The sequence below is a fragment of the Achroia grisella genome, unplaced genomic scaffold (genome assembly GCF_030625045.1).
Source record: "Achroia grisella isolate CSIRO2021 unplaced genomic scaffold, CSIRO_AGI_Agris_v1 utg660, whole genome shotgun sequence".
In the NCBI taxonomy this organism is placed as follows: Eukaryota; Metazoa; Arthropoda; class Insecta; order Lepidoptera; family Pyralidae; genus Achroia; species Achroia grisella.
The window spans coordinates 6422309-6440701 of record NW_026712984.1 but is presented as its reverse complement, the minus strand read 5'-3'; the positions used below and the strand labels follow the sequence as shown (position 1 = coordinate 6440701).

Below are 18393 nucleotides of genomic sequence, written 5' to 3'. Positions count from 1 at the left end.
TAAAATGATGATTGGCATTAATATCATTCGCGAATATATTTCTTATCTGTGGCTTCAGTAATCTATGGCCAGTGATGCCCGATTGTTTCCCCCAAATTATGTGTGGATGTGGTAAAGAAATCGGAATGATGTAGGAAAAATAATAAAAAATTACACAGATTTTCCTCAGCATGTAAATGCAGATCTAAAAAACACAAAGAAAAAGTTGTCTTATAGAAGTTATCTTAAACTCATCAAAGTAAAAAAAAACATAGAACCACATTACTAAAATGGGAAATGACTTGTTTTATTACGTAGAAATTTTCATTAAAACCAACCAAAAAGTTATCTTTAGTTTTTGTTTAAAGTTTAATTGTTTATTATGTTATATTTTAAAATATTTTTTAAAACTGTTATTTCACATTTAGACTCACTTAACATTTCTTATACACGTTGTATTGGGTTGACTATAAAAGATCATTTTTAGGGATAAGTCGTCCTTTATTAACATATGGATAGAGAAGTGCAATAAGGAATATAATTGTAGTGCAGTAGTTATTCTCATCACTGTAGCGTTATGTATGTTGTGATGAGGTGGCGCTACATAGTATATTATTTAATGTAGTATGTAGGTAGTGAGAATACCGGTAAAATGATTGTACTATTTATTAGACATTATTAAGTTTATTGGTAGTTGCTATAAAGTTTACTAATAACACGTCCAGTCGACGCGGAGTTTGGACGTAGACTGATTTTACAGTTAACTTAAATCTATGTTAATGGAGACGTAAACTAATGGAAGGGTCTCTAGTGTTGACGAAAATATTACAAGTGTAGGCACATAATAATTTATGGGAGAAACGTAGGTTGAGACCTGGTAATACTATCTGTGGTTGCCATTATCATTCATTCATCTCTTAATCTACTGTCAATTTTTCCTATCAATCAGTACAATAACAACACCTACTGGTTTATAGATTTTAATAAAACTCTTATCAGCAATTTCCAATAGCGGTTAAAGCATATTTTAACAGGTGTGCTCAATTCATTATCTCATCGATTCCGCAATCTGCATGTCCACTTACATTAAATATTCATGCCTCAAGTTAATCATCCATTTTTGTATATTTGGTCGAATGTTAGTTTAGTATTCTTTCGCCTTATTTAGTGATGGTTAATAATTAAAAAGTAATAAATAATTGGTTACTTGTTGTTTAGGCACAAATGACGAACCTGGCGTCTCCTGTTGAGGAGCAGGAGAAGCTTCTGGAAGAAGCTTGGAATGTGGTTAAAGTGCAGGTAACAAACTTTAATTAATTAATTTATGACTTATAAATTTTACTCATTTTTAATAATATTTAGAACTAAAAATAATATATATCAAATGTTATGACTTAAAAATAATTACTCTAGAATACATATCATAGATATTCTAATAAAGGTTTTTTATTACTGTTAATATATTCAAACTTGTTTGACGTGGATCTTACTCATGAATACAAACATTTGTATTCATGAGTATGATTATTGGTATTGGTCAGGCCGTTGTCTAGTTATAACACAAGCACTGCTTAGCTTGGGACTAGATGGCGCTGTGTGAGTTGTCCAGGATTGTTATTAGTATTTTTATTTGTTGCAGGCATTTCAAATGAAGAGATGTCTGGACAAATCCAAGTTAATGGATGCTCTCAAGCATGCATCTACCATGCTAGGAGAGTTAAGAACATCACTACTCTCTCCTAAAAGTTACTATGAGCTCTGTATCCTTTTTAACAACACAAACATTGGCAAACGAGTATACAGCCCATTTGATGGTAAATGGTTACCTTAACATATGAACGCGTGAACTACCAGGAAGTAAATTTTTTGCAGACTCTTAAGAAGCCTTGAAAAACTTCAAGCTGTAAATTCTCGAGAAAACCGTGGTATGAAATATAAGTAGAAATAATCTTGATTCAAATAAACTTAATATAAGCACTTTTGATACTACCACATGTATTTAATTCCATAATGTAAGTGTACACAGAAGCGTGACTCCTCCGAAACCTCACTGTTCAAGATCACTTAGGTTTCAGAATGTGGGGATTAATGCCTTGTCTATGGCAAGTGGTGTGATGTTTGTAATTTTAAAAATTAAATCAAAATAGATTCAGTAGTTTAGGATCCCATCCTTGTCAAATAAAAACAAAAATATATTATAAACATGTAAGTTTGTGAGTATGGATTATTACTCTTTCACACAAAAAGTATGGAACCGATTTTGATGAAACTTTACAGTAATATAGCTTATACATCAGAATAACATATAGGCTATAATTTGAAAAAGATATTATATAAATTGGGCGAAATATAATGATAAATGTCAAGGAAGCAGATAAAGTTGTATGGGTCACCTAGTATTAAGAAAAAGACCTTAACTCCAAATATCAGACATGGCAATAACAGACGAGCTCCGTCACCTCGAGTTGTATCTTCTAGAAGAATTCCAGAAGGGCCGTAAAGTCGCTGACTTGTATGAGTTGGTGCAGTACGCTGGTAATATTGTACCTAGGCTGTACCTGTTGATTACCGTCGGATTGGTCTACATTAAGACCAGTACTAACCTTAGAAGAGATCTGTTGAAGGTAAGAGGAATTCAAATATTAAGACAGCCTCGGTGGTCTAGCGGTAGCACACCGCTTTACTCCCGAATGTTGCGGGTTCGACCCTCGCATGGCACAAACATTTGTATTAATTAGTATGATTGTTTGTATCGGTCTGGGTGGTTTCTATGTAATTAATACTATCTATAATATCTATGTATTTACGAAAATAAATATGTATTTGTATCAGTTGTCTATTTCCCATAACACAAGCTCTGCTTAGCCTGAGACTAGATTGACCATGAATTGACCTGAAATATTATTATTATTATTATAAGTAATATTACAATTTGCAAGTATTCAAATGGGTATCGAAATCATAGCACTCTGTCCAAGATTCGAACCCCGTAAAGTCATGTCAGTCAGGCAGGAGTTGGCCTTCAGGTGCACTATGAGTTCTTCCGCGGGTATTGAGTGCTATCAGTACTCGCCCCCTTCTGTTTGGCGAATTTGTAAAGACCAACTGCGGCCAACAGCATTAGAATCGTTCAAAAAAAAGCTTACTCTTGTTTACAATTTCTTCATTAATAATAATAAAGATTTTTAAGATTTAATTAAAAATTCATAATGATTTGCTATTAAATGTAGTCCATTCAATTATATTTGAAATCAGACTATTTTAAGCTAAATCTCAAAGGTATTTCAGTTATTGACGTGGTAAATGGAATATAGGATTTGGTGGAGATGTGCCGTGGAGTGCAGCATCCGCTGCGCGGTCTATTCCTACGGAATTATCTGCTTCAGTGCACGAGGAACATCCTACCTGATATAGCCGAAGCTCAAAACGAGAGCGAAGGCACTGTAAGTATATTTAAATTATTTATTCATGTAGGAAATTTATTTATTGTTAATAATTTTGCAGTTCAAGTTTCTTGTATTAATATTTTTTTCGCTACTATTGAGTTCAGTCTATAGATTCAATTAAGAAGAACTAGTAAGAAAATCTACTCTTAGGTACCCGCAACTTTGTCGCCTTGGAAATAAACTTTTTTTATTAAAATAAATATTATTTCTAAAATAAAAGTCTAAGTTACCCCTTATAACAGTAGCTATCTGCGAGTGAAAGTCCCGTCAAAATCGGTCCAGCTGTTTCAAAGATTACCAAGAACAAACAGACAGACATCTAAGTACTGTCTATACTTTCATACGAAATTAGTGGAAAGCTGTTAATTTGAAATCACAAACGGACACTTTTATTTATATATGTAAAGATTTTGGTTAAGAGATATGATATGATCACTGGAATAGAGTATTATCATGGAGGTCAGATGATAATATGATGGCCATTTATATAAGCATACGGCCCATCCGATGGTATATGGTTACCGTAGCCTTTGGACGCCTGAGATACCAGGGGTGTCATGTGCGCGTTGCCGACCCTTAAGAAACCTTAATAGTGCATATAGCTGACAGTTATTATTTACCATCAGGTGGCCCGTCCGCTTTATTAGTTACCTAAAAGAAACTTATTTATTATCTCTGTTATAGGTCCGTGATGCAATCGACTTCGTCCTAATGAATTTCGCTGAAATGAACAAACTTTGGGTGAGAATGCAACATCAAGGCCACTCAAGGTAAGTTGATATTGAAACCTTCAAGAATAGAGCTTATTTTACCGTGTCCAATTGTATTAAAACATGCAGGACCTTACTTGTATTGTTTTCCTAATTATCGTCTCTCACACACTGCTGTTCTCACTCATCGTTCACAGCTTAGTGCCAGCATGACGCCAGCAGTGTGCGACAGAGGCGACGTAATACATCCTTCTCTTTCCCACATATAGTAGACTATTGAATTATGAACACATTTCTTTTTTAAAATGCGAAGTGACTAACACACGTACAGAATAATACTGTATATTCAGATTATCTATTGTTTATTATTAAAGTCAATCAGAATTAATTATTGTTGATTTCAAATTGGTAGGCGCTCTTAGGTGCCGTGTTTTTTTAATGAGTAAGAATCCCACACAACCTCTCGTCGGCTCTCTGACAGGGGATGGTCTTTTGATATATTCACACAATAAAATTAGACGGCCTCGGTAGTCTAGCACGCCGCTTTATTTCCGACGGTCGTTTTTTTCGATGGGTTTGATTCCTTGCACGACACAAACATTTGTATTCATGAATATGATTGTTTGTATCGGTCTGGGTGTTTTCTATGTATAATATGTATGTATTTACGAAAAAAACTATCTATTTAATTGTATTAGTTATCTATTACCACACAACACACAATACACAAGCTTTGCTTACCATGGGACTAGATAGCGCTGTGTATTTATGTATAAAAGAAGTTAGACCTGATGACGTTTCCCAGGGATAAAGAGCGCCGGGAACGCGAACGTTCCGAGCTGCGTATCTTGGTTGGCACGAACCTGGTGCGCCTCTCCCAGCTGGAGTCGGTCACAGTGGATGATTACCGTCGGCTGGTGCTGCCGGGCATCCTGGAGCAGGTGGTCAGCTGCAGGGACGCGATAGCTCAGGAGTATCTCATGGAGTGTATCATACAGGTGAGCTGCAGACTGAAGAAGAACTATTAGATGTACCTGATGAATAGAATAGAATAAATCAAATCAAAAATCATTATTCATGTAATTTGAATGGCAAACAAACTAACTGTCCAAAGGACCTATCTGGTGGGTCTGTTGAATAGAATAGAATAAAACAAATGAAATAAAAAATCATTATTCTTGTAATTTGAATGGTAAACAAACTAACTGTCCAAAGGACCTATCTGGTGTATCTGTTAAATACAATAGAATAGAATAAATCAAATCAAATCAAAAATCATTGTTCATGTAATTTGAACAGCAAACAAACTAACTGTTCAAAGGAGCTATCCGGTGTATCTGTTGAATAGAATAGAATAAATCAAATCAAATCAAAAATTCATGTAATTTGAATGGTAAACAAACTAACTGTCCAGATGATGGTTAGGGAATAACCATCAGTTCAGTATACAGATTCAATTGAGAAGTACTGGCAAGAAACTGAATTGACTTACTTTTTTTAAAAAAGCTAGTTTATTTTATTGTATTTTATACTGAAATAAACATTCATTTAAACACTTATAAATAGTCATTACCTTTTTTTAATTTACCGCTCATTCGGAAAGCTGTCTCATCACTAAGAAGAACGTGCAAGAAATTCGCATGTTGATCTTTTAAATGATTGTTGTAACTTTACATTTTTAAGTTGAAGTGTGTGAATACAAACCACCAATTAGCACTAATTCATTAGAGCAAAATATTAAATACACAATTAATGGGGTTAAACCTATGTTTATTACCAACCCTATAATAAATAGGCGAATCTAAATAAAATGTTATGGAAAGACTATATAGAAATAAAAGAATGTATAAAAATTGCGAATATTACGTTAGAGATTTTGGCATTTATTTGTGTTCTTATACAAAATATATATGTATATTACTAGCTGACTCTGCAAAACGTTGTTTTGGCGTATATATGTGTTCTTATACAAAATATCCATATTACTCGCTATTTAAAAATAGGCGTTGGTGGTAGAAAGGTGAAAATTTAGGGTTGTATGTCTTTTTTAATGCCACGTGATAAAAAAATTTTAATCAAATAATTTATGGGTGATCCACTCTTATTACTTGGGGTATAAAAATTAGTTATAAACTCAGACCTACTGAATATATATATACATATAAAATGTCAAGTCGTTTCGTAGGAGTATAAATACGAAACCTGTGACACGACAGTTTTATATATTTTAACGTATTTTTATTCTGTGATTGCAGGTCTTTCCAGATGAATTCCATTTGGCGAATCTGCAGCCTTTTTTGAAGTCTTGCGCTGAGCTTCAGCCGGGCGTGAACATCAAGAATATCATCATCGCACTTATTGAGAGATTAGCTGCTTATAGCCAGGTATGAGCTGCATTCATGTATTTCAGTGGCTAAACAGCTTCTTTGTAAACTGTGATTTAGTGGTAAGCAGCGATTTAGCAGTGAAATTAAAAAATAAAAGCTACACATATACCGTGATATCATTCATGCGTGGCTATAGCTAGAGGATTAAGATGGTGGGGTCTCGATACATATTACTTATTTTTCTGAAAGTAACACTAAAATATTTCAAGTGAACTGGATCATAATTTCCACTAAAATAATAATAACATATTTTTCTCATATTTTGTATAATTATGAAATCCCAGTCTTCTTATGTAGGTACAGAAAATACCTGTGATTCAGGAGCCAGTGTCCTCTTCCATAGTATGGTGTACTTGTAATGTGACTTATCGAGTGAATTAATCAGGATACTTTTATCGAATGCTTTGGTAGGCGTGCGTGCGTGCGTGCGTGCGTGCGGGCGTGCGTGCGTGCGCACAAAAAAAAATGTATTTATACCAGTTGCCTAGTACCCATAACACAATCTTTAGCTAGCTTAACTTGGGTCTAAATGGTACTGTGTGAATTGTCCTGAGATTATTATTATAATTCCCATTAAATATCATATCTATAATTTCAGAGAAATGAGGGCAACATAAACCTCAGTGTGGTGATGGAGGATGGTAAGGAACAGGAGGTGCAGCTGTTCGAAGTGTTCTCAGACCAAGTGGCAGCTATCACTCAGGTTTGTTTTTGTGTCTTTTATTATTTTTAGTTTAGGTTTCGTCGTCCCATAATCCGCAGAAGAGTATTGCCTAAAAGCAGGGGCGTACAGAACTCTGCCCCACCTCTATTCCCCACTGGGGCCAGGGTGCATGTTTGCGGAAAGCGACGGCCCAACTAAACGACCCCGAAGGCCTGTGCATGTATCCACACCCTTCCCCAATTGAGTAGAGTGAAATAAGTCGCCCTGACAACGAGAGAGGGCCTGCGTAGGGCTACAGGGCGATCCAACGCCGCCTGAGTTCCGGTAGAATATTAACACGTCCTTGAGACTCTGGGAATGGCGCTCGTAGATACACTGTGTGGCGTTTTAGTGGGTAGGGTTCCCACACACTCTTCGTCACCCTTTTGACAGTCTGTTGAAGATTTTCATACACAATAAATGGACTAAACTGGAATGGATCTCCGAAAACTAACTCAATAAAATATATACATGAGTAATGATAATTTTATTTGGTATTAAATTTAAAAAAAAAATTATTACTTCTACCAGACCCGCGTGGATATGCCGTCAGAGGATATGCTCAGTCTGCAGTTGGCATTGCTCAAGTTGGCACAGCGCTGTCACCCAGATAAACTCGGTTATGTGGACAGAGTGTTAGCGCATACAGATAAAATATGCGTAGACATACACCAGAATAGGTTAGTAAATCTGCACTAGTAATATAAATATTAACATATTTAGCATATCCTTTCGAATGTTCGACGTTGTTGTAGTAATAAGAAAGAAGACTAGGTAAACGGAGAAAATATATTAATAATGATGTATCAAAAACAAGAATGTAATATAAAGACGCACGATATTATAGCTTAATATTATCGCTTTCTACCGTCTACTATTGAATAGGTTAGAACTATAAATTCAAATACAAATTTAGAATATAAAATACATATCTGATTAGCCAGTTACAATAGACGTCTGTCGCAGCGATCGAAAATGAAGAGGCGCCAGCTGTATTTTTTCAAACGCATTTTAATCTTATTTTCTTTTAAATAAGGATAAAATTGGTTAAAAAAAAGTCACAGTTTTGTGGGCACAGATCTGTGATAAGACGGTAATAAGGTTTAAGAGGGGTGCACAGATCTGTGTCAAAACGTTCGAAGGGATATACTAGAGCTGGCAACCATCCTGTTTTTGCAGAACATGTCCTAGTTATTGTAGTATTCTGGGACGTCCTGAATAGCTTTAAGTAGCGTTATGGCTTTTAAACGTTAGTTTTAAAATTTAAAATAAGAGATACATAGTTAATTTTGATTGTTTTATTTCTATTTCACTGCCTCGGTGCATCAGCTTGTGCTAAGACACTAATAAATTCCATACTTCTCTGTCTTTCTTTCATCCGCTTCCTGGGTCCATTCTTATTTCTGATTGGCTGTCCTGTGCACTTCCATTTCAGTTTCTTGATTGTTCTGACTGCATCTGTCAATTTGGTATCTTTCCTTGTATTAGTAACTTTGACTTTGTCTCTAAGTTTGTAATAATTTTCAACATGCTTCTTTCTATGATGCATACTTTTATTTTATTTATATTTTTTGTTATGCATTAACTATGATTACCAAAACGGCTAATGAAATAGAAATAGTTAATAATACTGTAAACATTTGTATTATTCAAGATTCGAATCCACGACCATGCCATCTTGAGGTAGCGTGTTAAACCACTGCACTACCAAGGTAGGTACACGATAAAGTAATAATAAATTTATCACCAACAGCGGCAAAACGCATCTAGAAAACAGCATGCCAGTTTTTAAAGAGCTGATGAAGATACTAAAGCTACCAGCTGACCACTACAAGAATATCCTGACGCTGATCAAGCTGCAGAACTACTCGCCTCTTATCAAACACCTGAACTACACCGGCAGGATCATGATAGCTGTGCACCTGATCAATGATGTACTGGAGACTGATACCTTGATATCCACACCGGAAGATGTGAGTTTTGAACTTATATATAAAATTCTTGTGGCATTATACCGATTTTTATGAAATATTTATATGCACTGTATAGAGCACTGTACATAGTACATTCTATGATACAATTATAAATTATTATCTATATATCTACACATATAAATAAAATTGGAGTGTCTGTTTGTAATATTGAAATAACTATTTTTTACTATATGCCTATGAATATAAATACAGTACATACACCAAAGAATATTTTTTTACAATTTTGACAATCTGTCTGTCCGGCTAATCTCTGAAATGGCTGGATCGATTTTGACGGGACTTTTTTAGCAGGTACCTGATGTAATAAGAAGAAACTTAGCCTACTTTTATTTTAGAAAATAAAGTTAAATTCCACGCGGACAAAGTCGCGGTAACAGATAGTGCACAATATATACGCTGTTTTAGAATTATAATTATTAAAATCCCGTGCATGAACTACTATTGCCATGCACGTTTGTCATTCCAGTAATCATTAACTGTGGACTTTGCTCAATAAATATGATTCAACATATGTATGTATTTACAAAAAATATGTGCTTATAATTTTATTCCTTTGACATGTAAAATAAAATTCAAAATATCTTTTGTAGGTCTATTACATACTCTTATGATATGTCAAATCAACGGTCAGTTGGGAATGATATCGAGATGAGAAGAACTGACAAACAAAACTCAGCTCGTATTCTTTTCATGTACATTGTGATGTACATATTTACAATAATACAGATTCATTTTTAAATTCAAATATGGGAGAATAGAGTGACCAGCATATGCTATTGTGAAAGCAAATAGTCTAACCAGTCGAACCTGAACAGATCAGTCCTCACAAGCAGTGCAGTAAGTCTTGCTTAAATTAGTTTGTTACACACCAGGTAGAGGCAGTGCTGTCCATGTTGGATGTACTGGTCAAGGATCAACCTGATCAGCCAACTACGGAGCCCGATGTGGAAGACTTCATGGAGGAGCAGGGGTTACTGGCCAGGTAATTAACCTTCGGTAGACTCTTACGTCTAGTCATCCTCAAACATATTGCCGAGGTTATGGGAGCGCTTTTGGATGCGCCCAAGAGCCTAGGATCCTATCAAAAAAGGATATGGAGTTCATGGTAACTTTTTCATTGTCAACCAGACCGATACAAACAATTAAACTCAAGAAACATATGTTTGCATTGTACAAGGAACTGAACCCGCGAACATGGGAGGTAAGACAGTAACATCGACCAAATTACCAACGCCGTCTTTGTATGGGTTTAATAGGCACTGTTAATCTTTACATATAAATATAATTGGAGTGTCTGTTTGTAATATTGAAATAACCGTTTTTTACTACTTGCATATTAATATAAATACATACACCAAAATAACATTTTTTACAATTTTTGTCTGTCTGTCTGTTTCGGTTAATCTCTGAAATGACTGGACCGATTTTGATGGGACTTTTTTTGGCAGGTAGCTGATGTTTTAAGGAGTAACTTAGGCTACTTTTTTTTAGAAATATAAAGCTAAATAAGAAATATTAGTTAAGTAAATATAGTAAAATACAAAAGTAAAATCTTATATATAAAATTCTCGTGTTACAATGTTATTTACCATACAACTCTAAAACGGCTTGACCGATTTTTATGAAATTTTATATGCATGTTCAGTAGGTCTGGGAATCGGTTACTATCTATTTTTCATACTCCTAAGTGATAAGGGTTGGATACCCCTAACATTTTTTTTATTTCTGAGCATAATTTTTTATTTATATTTTTTTATTATGTGTCATTAAAAATACATACAACCCTAATTTTTCACCCTTCTATCACCAACCCCTATTTTTTTTTATAGCGTTATTAATTTATATGGCAAAACAACGTTTGCCGGGACAGCTAGTATGTATATAATTGGTAAAATAAAAAGGCTCACAATATGCCAACGAAAATTTATGAACAATAGAAGGCACCTACACTACCTTTCTAAATATAAAAATTCTAGTTAATTTTTCTATCAGTAACGGCCAAATATAAATTAACCAAAAGTTCCAATAGTCATACCATCAAAAGAGGTGTTAACTAGCCATTTAAGTAACATAAAAATAAATTCAAGAACTTGAACCTATGACTATTGCAGATTAATCCACCACCTCAAGTCGGAGTCAGCGGACCAGCAGTATTTGATACTGAGTGCAGCTCGCAAGGCTCTGCAAGGAGGCGGAGCTCGACGTATACAACATACCTTCCCACCGATACTGTTCCATGCGTACCGCCTCGCATTTGTGTACAAAGATCTTAAGGATCAGGTAAGAATTACGAATATTTAAAATCCATATTAATATTAATAATTGTGGCAAATCTAGGTGGGGTATCTCCACCTGCCGGGAAGAGATTTTAGATCTTGTTATGTTACATTTACTGTTAAACTACTTGGTTGAACATTTGGTAGGTGTTTAAGAATTACTAAAATTATTTAAATCGTGAACACTATAAAAGAAAAACAATGAATTTTAATTAACTTAGGCTACCGTTTACCATCTTTGATAATCTTATTGTTAACAATGTACCATGTCAGATTGATCACCACATGCTTCCCCCTGGAAACCATCGTGATAAATTCTAGGTGAATATGTCACGATGGGCTAACTAACATGACCTCAGGCTCATCTTATCTTCCACTGGAGCCCCGCCAGCGTAAACCGTTAGCGTAGACGGGTGCACCATTTCATTATCGTCCACAAAAAAATCTGTTTACCTTCAGATGGGCCGCATGCTTGGTTGCCATCATCATAGTATAAAAAAGAGCATAAAAGTTAAATTGAAGAATATGATTCTGTTTCCAGGACGACATGTGGGAGAAAAAATGCCAGAAAATTTTCCAGTTCTGTCACCAGACCATCAGCACACTGGTGAAAGCGGAGCTAGCTGAGTTGCCGTTAAGGTACATTTTATTTATTTATTTAACTTCAATGCGGCGTTATCTTTATTTCTGCTTTATTTTTAGATTAAAATAGACGATTCTTAATTTAAATAAACTTATATTTAAGCACTTTTGAATATTATTTTTAAACTAATCTGTCATTATGAAAGTTGTTATCATAAGATCAAGCAAGAAACTTGCGTGTTGCTCTTTTAAACAATTGTTGTGACTTCACGTTTTTAAATGGACATGTGTGAATATAAACTATTAACTAGCAGTAATTCATTAGTATTAAAGTGATTAGAGCAAACCAGTCCTTACAAGCAACCCCGCGAACACACTCGGAAGTAAACGGTGTGCTAAACACACACACCACCATCGAGGCCGTAAATGAGCTGTTTAACACTAAAATACCATAGAGACAACATAATGCCATAGTATATATATATATATCCACTTTTGTTCTGTCTCTCTAATTATCCATTCTCAGACAGATACTACTGTTCTCTCTCCCAGTTCTCAGCTTAATGGCCGCATGACGTCAGCAATGTGCGCTAAAGATAACATAATGCTTTCTCTATCCCACATATATATGTAGTACACTATTAAAATATTTGTCTTCCTAATTATCGGATCCCCGTACATTTCAAGTTTAATGGCCGCATGACGCCAGCAATGTGCGCTAGAGTAGACATAATGCTTCTCTTTCACACATATAGTATAACTCTCTTACAGATTGTATCTACAAGGTGCCCTAGCTATAGGCGAGATTGGATTCGCCAATCACGAGACAATAGCGTACGAATATTTATCACAAGCGTTCTCTCTATACGAAGACGAGATATCCGACAGCAAAGCACAGTTGGCTGCCATAACTCTCATCATAGCGACATTCGAGCAAATTAACTGCTTCGGTAAGTAAAAACAATAAAAATAATTTATTTTAATAAAAGACACGGTGACAATGTTATAAATATGTTTTTCTTTAAAATCTAATCAAATTCAAATTAAAAAACTCATTTATTCATATAGGACTTTTTAGCCGCTTTTGAACGTCTATTTTTTTTATATATTTTATATATTTTCCTACCGTCCAGTTCAGTATATAGATCCAATTATTATTTTAATTTGTTTACTTGAATAAATATAAAAATATATATATATTTTTGATTGTACCACTCTTTTGGACCGCAAACTTGTCACAAGAATGAGTGGAGCATAAATGACAGTATTCTATAGCATATAACCTTTTTACTGAATAATAATATCCCTGGACAATTAACACAGCGCCATCTAGTCCCAAGCTAAGCAGAACTTGTTTTATGAGTACTAAACAACTGACAGAAATACTTCTGGACAATTAACACAAGGCCATCTAGTCCCAAGCCGCGACCTTCAAAGCAGAACTTGATTATAATAATAATAATAATAAAAAACCAGACAGAAAAAATACTTAATTTTTTGTCACACAGTAAATATACATATTTTATAGGTATATACGAATACATAGATTTTTTTTTTTGTATACATACATATTATACCAGACCGATATAAACAATCATGCTCATGAATACAAAACAAATCTTAATCATACAAGGAATCGAATCTGCTAGACCTTCAGAACCGAGGTCGTCTGACTAAACCGAAGTCACTGATTAAACTAGCAAGACCATAAAAAGAAATGTTAAAATAATCTGTTTATTTGTTTGTATTTATGTTCTTCCTCATACAGGTGCAGAAAATGCAGAACCGATGCGTACTCAATGCGCGCTCGCTGCCAGCAAACTTCTAAAGAAGCCGGACCAAAGCCGCGCGGTTGCTTTATGCGCTCATCTCTTCTGGAAGGGCCCTAAGGATGGGCAGCAAGTACGTTTTTTATTTAGTGCTATACGCTCTAGTAGAATTTTATAACACCATGACCCGGCCTGCTGTCTCGTATAGATCAGAGTGCTGGCCCGTAAAGGCGACGGATGAAAGACGACTGCATCCAACTGAAATGCGAATGTTGAGAGGGATGTGTGGTGTGACAAGAATAGAATAGAATAGAATAGAAAATCATTTATTGAAATAAACTTAATTTAAGCACTTTTGAATAGTCAACATTTTTTAAATCTACCGCTTATTCGGAAAGCTGTCTCATCACAAGAAGAATAAGCAAGAAACTTGTGTGTTGCTCTTTTAAACAATCCTTGTTAGTTCACATTTTACAAGTCGAAACGTGTGAATACAAACCACCAACCAGCACTAATTTATTTAGGCTCAAATATAAAAACACAATAAGATTAAATCAGTCGTAGTGATAAGATAAGAATGGATAAGATAAAGAATTAATACATTAGATGTATGAATGTGGCGCCGGTGTCGTAGAGGTTGAAGAGTAATCGTCTATCGTGGTATGGGTACGTAATGCGTAGGAATGAATATAATATTTTACATATGAATGTGGATGGTTATAAGGGCAGAGGAAGGCCGAAAATTAGATGGGCTGTGTGAAAGATGATACAAGAAAGCGAGTAAATAGTGAGATGCTTGCGAACAGGAATGAATGGGAGAGAAAATCATTACGCCGACCCCAAATAAATGGGATAAGAAAGAAGCAGATGATGATGCTCCAGTAGGCTTGTAATTATTTGTACCTTTTACCAAAGGTGGTAGGCCGTAAATAAACGTTTGTGTGCATACCTCATTCTTAGCTCTTGCTAAGAAACTGTTCTGCAGTTTGGCGAGTCATTGTCTAAAAAATAAAAAATTTAATGGGTGACAATGGAAGAGTGTACTCGCCTGAGCTAACGGTTTGCGCTGGCGGGGCACCAGTGGAGAATGATAAGATGAGCATATGTACAGGTGAGTTAGACCATCCTTGTAAATTCACCATGAATTTATCACGATGTATTTTTGAATCAGTTGTCTAGTAGCCATATCATTTAGAACTAGATGGCGCTGTGTATTAATAATTTATTCAGATAGGACATTTTAGCCGTCTAATATATTACATTAATATTTTACCCTACCATCAGCTTCAATTAAATCAATCAAAATCTCTTTAAAATGTCTTTATTCATGTAGGTCTATTCCAGACTCTTATGATATGTCAAATCTACCGACAGTCTCAGTGCTTTCGAACTGAGAAGAACTGGCAAGAAACTCAACAATTATGTGTATTACTGAATTTATTTTCTACAGTGGTCGTTAAACGAGCCGTCCCGCGCTCTCGACTGCCTGAAGAAGGCTGCGCGTGTGGCGCAGCAGTGCATGGACGGCGGCGTGCAGGCGCAGCTGCTGGCCGAGCTGCTCGGACGGTACGCGCTGCTGAGAGAACGCGGCAACCAAGCCCTCACCACCAACCTCATCGACGCGGTAACTATCTTCTTTCTACTTGTCGATTCGTCCTCAAGAGTGAGGACGACCCCCAGCCTTGAGGAGGCCCATCCGGAGGCCACCAGGAACATTTTGCATCCAAATATCTCTAGGCATCTCTATACTGTGCCAAGAGGACCTACTTAACTATGCCACCATGTCGGTAATTATGACACCATGTCGGTAATTATGACAGCATGTCGGTAATTATGACAGCATGTCGGTAATTATGACAGCATGTCGGTAATTATGACAGCATGTCGGTAATTATGACAGCATGTCGGTAATTATGACAGCATGTCGGTATGACACCATGTCAGTCACCATTGTGTCATAATTATGACACCATGGCGGTAATTATGACACCATGGCGGTAATTATGTCACCATGTCGGTAATTATATCATCATGGCGGTAATTACGTCACCATGGCGGTAACTATACCACCATGTGAAACTTGTATATAGACTGTAAGTTCTTTACGTTACCTTTTTTGAATGAATATTTTAGTCTTTCTTCTCTCTTCTTAGGTAATACAGAAGATTCGAGAAGAGCTTGCGAACCTCGACCAATCCGAGGAGGTGGAACAGATCACCAAGCATTTCCACAACACGCTGCAGCATCTCAAGAACAGAATGGAGTGTCCCGACCCAGACGGGCTCGGCTACGAAGGCCTAGTACTCTCTTAGAAGTAAATTAATATTTATTTATTCCTCAAGTTTTATTATTATATTTCTTTATTACTGACTAATGAAAATAAGCCATGACTATTTGTCATCTAGAAAGGAACTTCTGTATTCGCCTATAATATTCAGTCCACATATTACTTCTAAGCAGAACTTTCAATTATACATAATATACATAGAAAACACCCAGACCGATACAAACAACCATACTGATGAATACAAACGTTTGCACCGTGCAAGGAATCAAACCGACCATCGCAAATAAAGCCTGCTACACCACGAGGCCGTCACTTAGTTTAAATAATCGTTTTCTACACACTTGCTCGTAAAGTTTATGTAATTTCACCGGTTTTCGATATAAAAAGCAGGTCATAAAACACGCGTGCGTTAAAAACGCAAATAGTGAAGTTATATACCATAATCGCATTATTTGTTATTATTTTAAATCAAATTTCGAATTGACTGCGAAAACAGTCAGTAGGCAACGCACAGATTTTTTTCAAAAGTGAAATGACTGGAAAGCAACAGTTTGTATCACAGTATTATGGTTATTTAATCAAGTGTGTTAAAAAACGTCGTACGTTATATGTGCGTATTTAACACTCTAAAACGTTCTATTACGTTCTCGTCTTCGGTGCGGGTTGAAATTCCATCCAGTAACCATCATAACGCACACTTATATCGTAGTATACTATTATAACAGTATTATATAATCGAAGCTACTAGTTTCCTTGCTATCAATATGTGAACTAATTAATATAGAGGCATAATACCTTAGTTATTTAGGAATGGACAAAGCCTTAGCGACATCAATATTACAATACACTGAGATCGCCATTTTAAACTTATAGTTATAAATTTTTCTTTTTAAAAACACATGGTAATGGAAGACATAATCATATAGAAGAGTGTGATGTATCTAACATATGATTTGCAATGCTTACTAGGTCCCAACACAGTTATTGTAATCAAATTGTGTTTTTTAAAGAAATAAACATGTTTTAATTTTTTTTTAAGTATATTCTGAGAAAGCTCTCTGCCCTCTTTATTAGTAGACTAGGCTGTACGGTCTAAGAGCCTTTGCCTGTCCATCAGTGAAAAGGAGATGAACGAATATGAAAAAAAAAACTATGCTTTTTTTTGTTCTTCATAGATAATACATGACAAGTAAGCAAGTCATGTACGATTATATTAATTGTTTGTACAATACAATTAAATTTTATAATAAATATATTACTATTATTTTGAGAATGAACCAGTAATGTTTTTATGATAATCATGTAATTTATAATGCCATAATTATAAATTGGCGCCAATAATAACGATCTATATATATAGGAATGTATGTTTTTTAATTTTATTTTTAAAAATCGATAATGGTTTGTTTTTGAAGCACACAGTTTATCCCATTGTAAAAAAACTGTCAACTTATTCGCTTCTGTGTGAAGGTATAATTATATATTATTTAAAATACTTATACCTGTAAACATAAAGAATAGTAATTCATGACCTAATTTAATTCTGTTAAAAGTAAATTCATGACTTAATTTACAGTAATTCTGTTTAAATGCATAGTCTTATCCTATATTTATGGCAGTATGTATATATTGGAGTGTCATATAATAGTACATTCCTACTAATGGATTCTTAATATTTATGTTCGATCTGTAACTTGTGTAAATATCATTAAAAAGGTGTAATTAGCAAATGTAAGTCCAATTAGTTTTAATGGATTTAATAAAGCAATATATTTAACGTTATTTGATTTTTATTTTATCCCAAATATTGAGTCTAGTAGATTGCCTATTCAGAATTTAGTCCTGAATTTGAACCTGGTCGAGATAACAAATCAGCCGGTGATGGAGACACCGAAAACAAAATAAATTATGGGGTAGTGCTTTTATTTTATCCCAAATATATTGAGTCTAGTAGTTTGCCTACCAACAATTTAGTCATGAGTTTGATCCTGGTCGAGACAACAAATCAGCCGGTGATGGAGACACCGAAAACAAAATAAATTATGAGGTAGTGTTTGTAGGGGGAATGTTCTGCTCTGATAACTATTATTGATTTATTTTGTTACTTAAGTAACGATTTATTTATGCCTACTTTGTTGATTTTCAGTTTGTATTCTCATAAAATTCTTAATAATGTAATTCTAAATATTTATTTAAAAGAGCAATATCTCTTTCTCTTCTCTCTTCTTCTCTTTCATCATAAAGTAGTCCACTGCTGGAC

The 18393-nt window shown here is 35.0% G+C and overlaps 1 protein-coding gene across 1 annotated transcript; it reads left to right on the top strand.

Annotated features, from left to right (window-relative positions):
- Positions 1-631: 631 nt before the first annotated feature.
- LOC131849697 (vacuolar protein sorting-associated protein 35) lies at positions 632-17334 on the top strand. The gene is made up of 18 exons (XM_059199809.1): positions 632-637; positions 1198-1278; positions 1619-1739; positions 2410-2603; positions 3294-3422; positions 4110-4195; positions 4941-5133; positions 6391-6519; positions 7121-7225; positions 7757-7905; positions 8979-9202; positions 10096-10201; positions 11331-11499; positions 12037-12134; positions 12849-13027; positions 13846-13979; positions 15297-15470; positions 16000-17334. Exons 1-18 carry the CDS (start codon positions 632-634, stop codon positions 16156-16158), a joined length of 2436 nt encoding a protein of 811 aa, XP_059055792.1. The 3' UTR covers positions 16159-17334.
- The last annotated feature ends 1059 nt before the right edge of the window (positions 17335-18393 follow it).

Bases quoted from the DNA above. Each gene is read 5' to 3' on its own strand.
- LOC131849697 (XM_059199809.1), top strand. The intron at 4,196-4,940 runs GTAAGTTGATAT...GACGTTTCCCAG, and splicing joins CAACATCAAGGCCACTCAAG to GGATAAAGAGCGCCGGGAAC. The intron at 15,471-15,999 runs GTAACTATCTTC...CTCTCTTCTTAG, and splicing joins CCACCAACCTCATCGACGCG to GTAATACAGAAGATTCGAGA.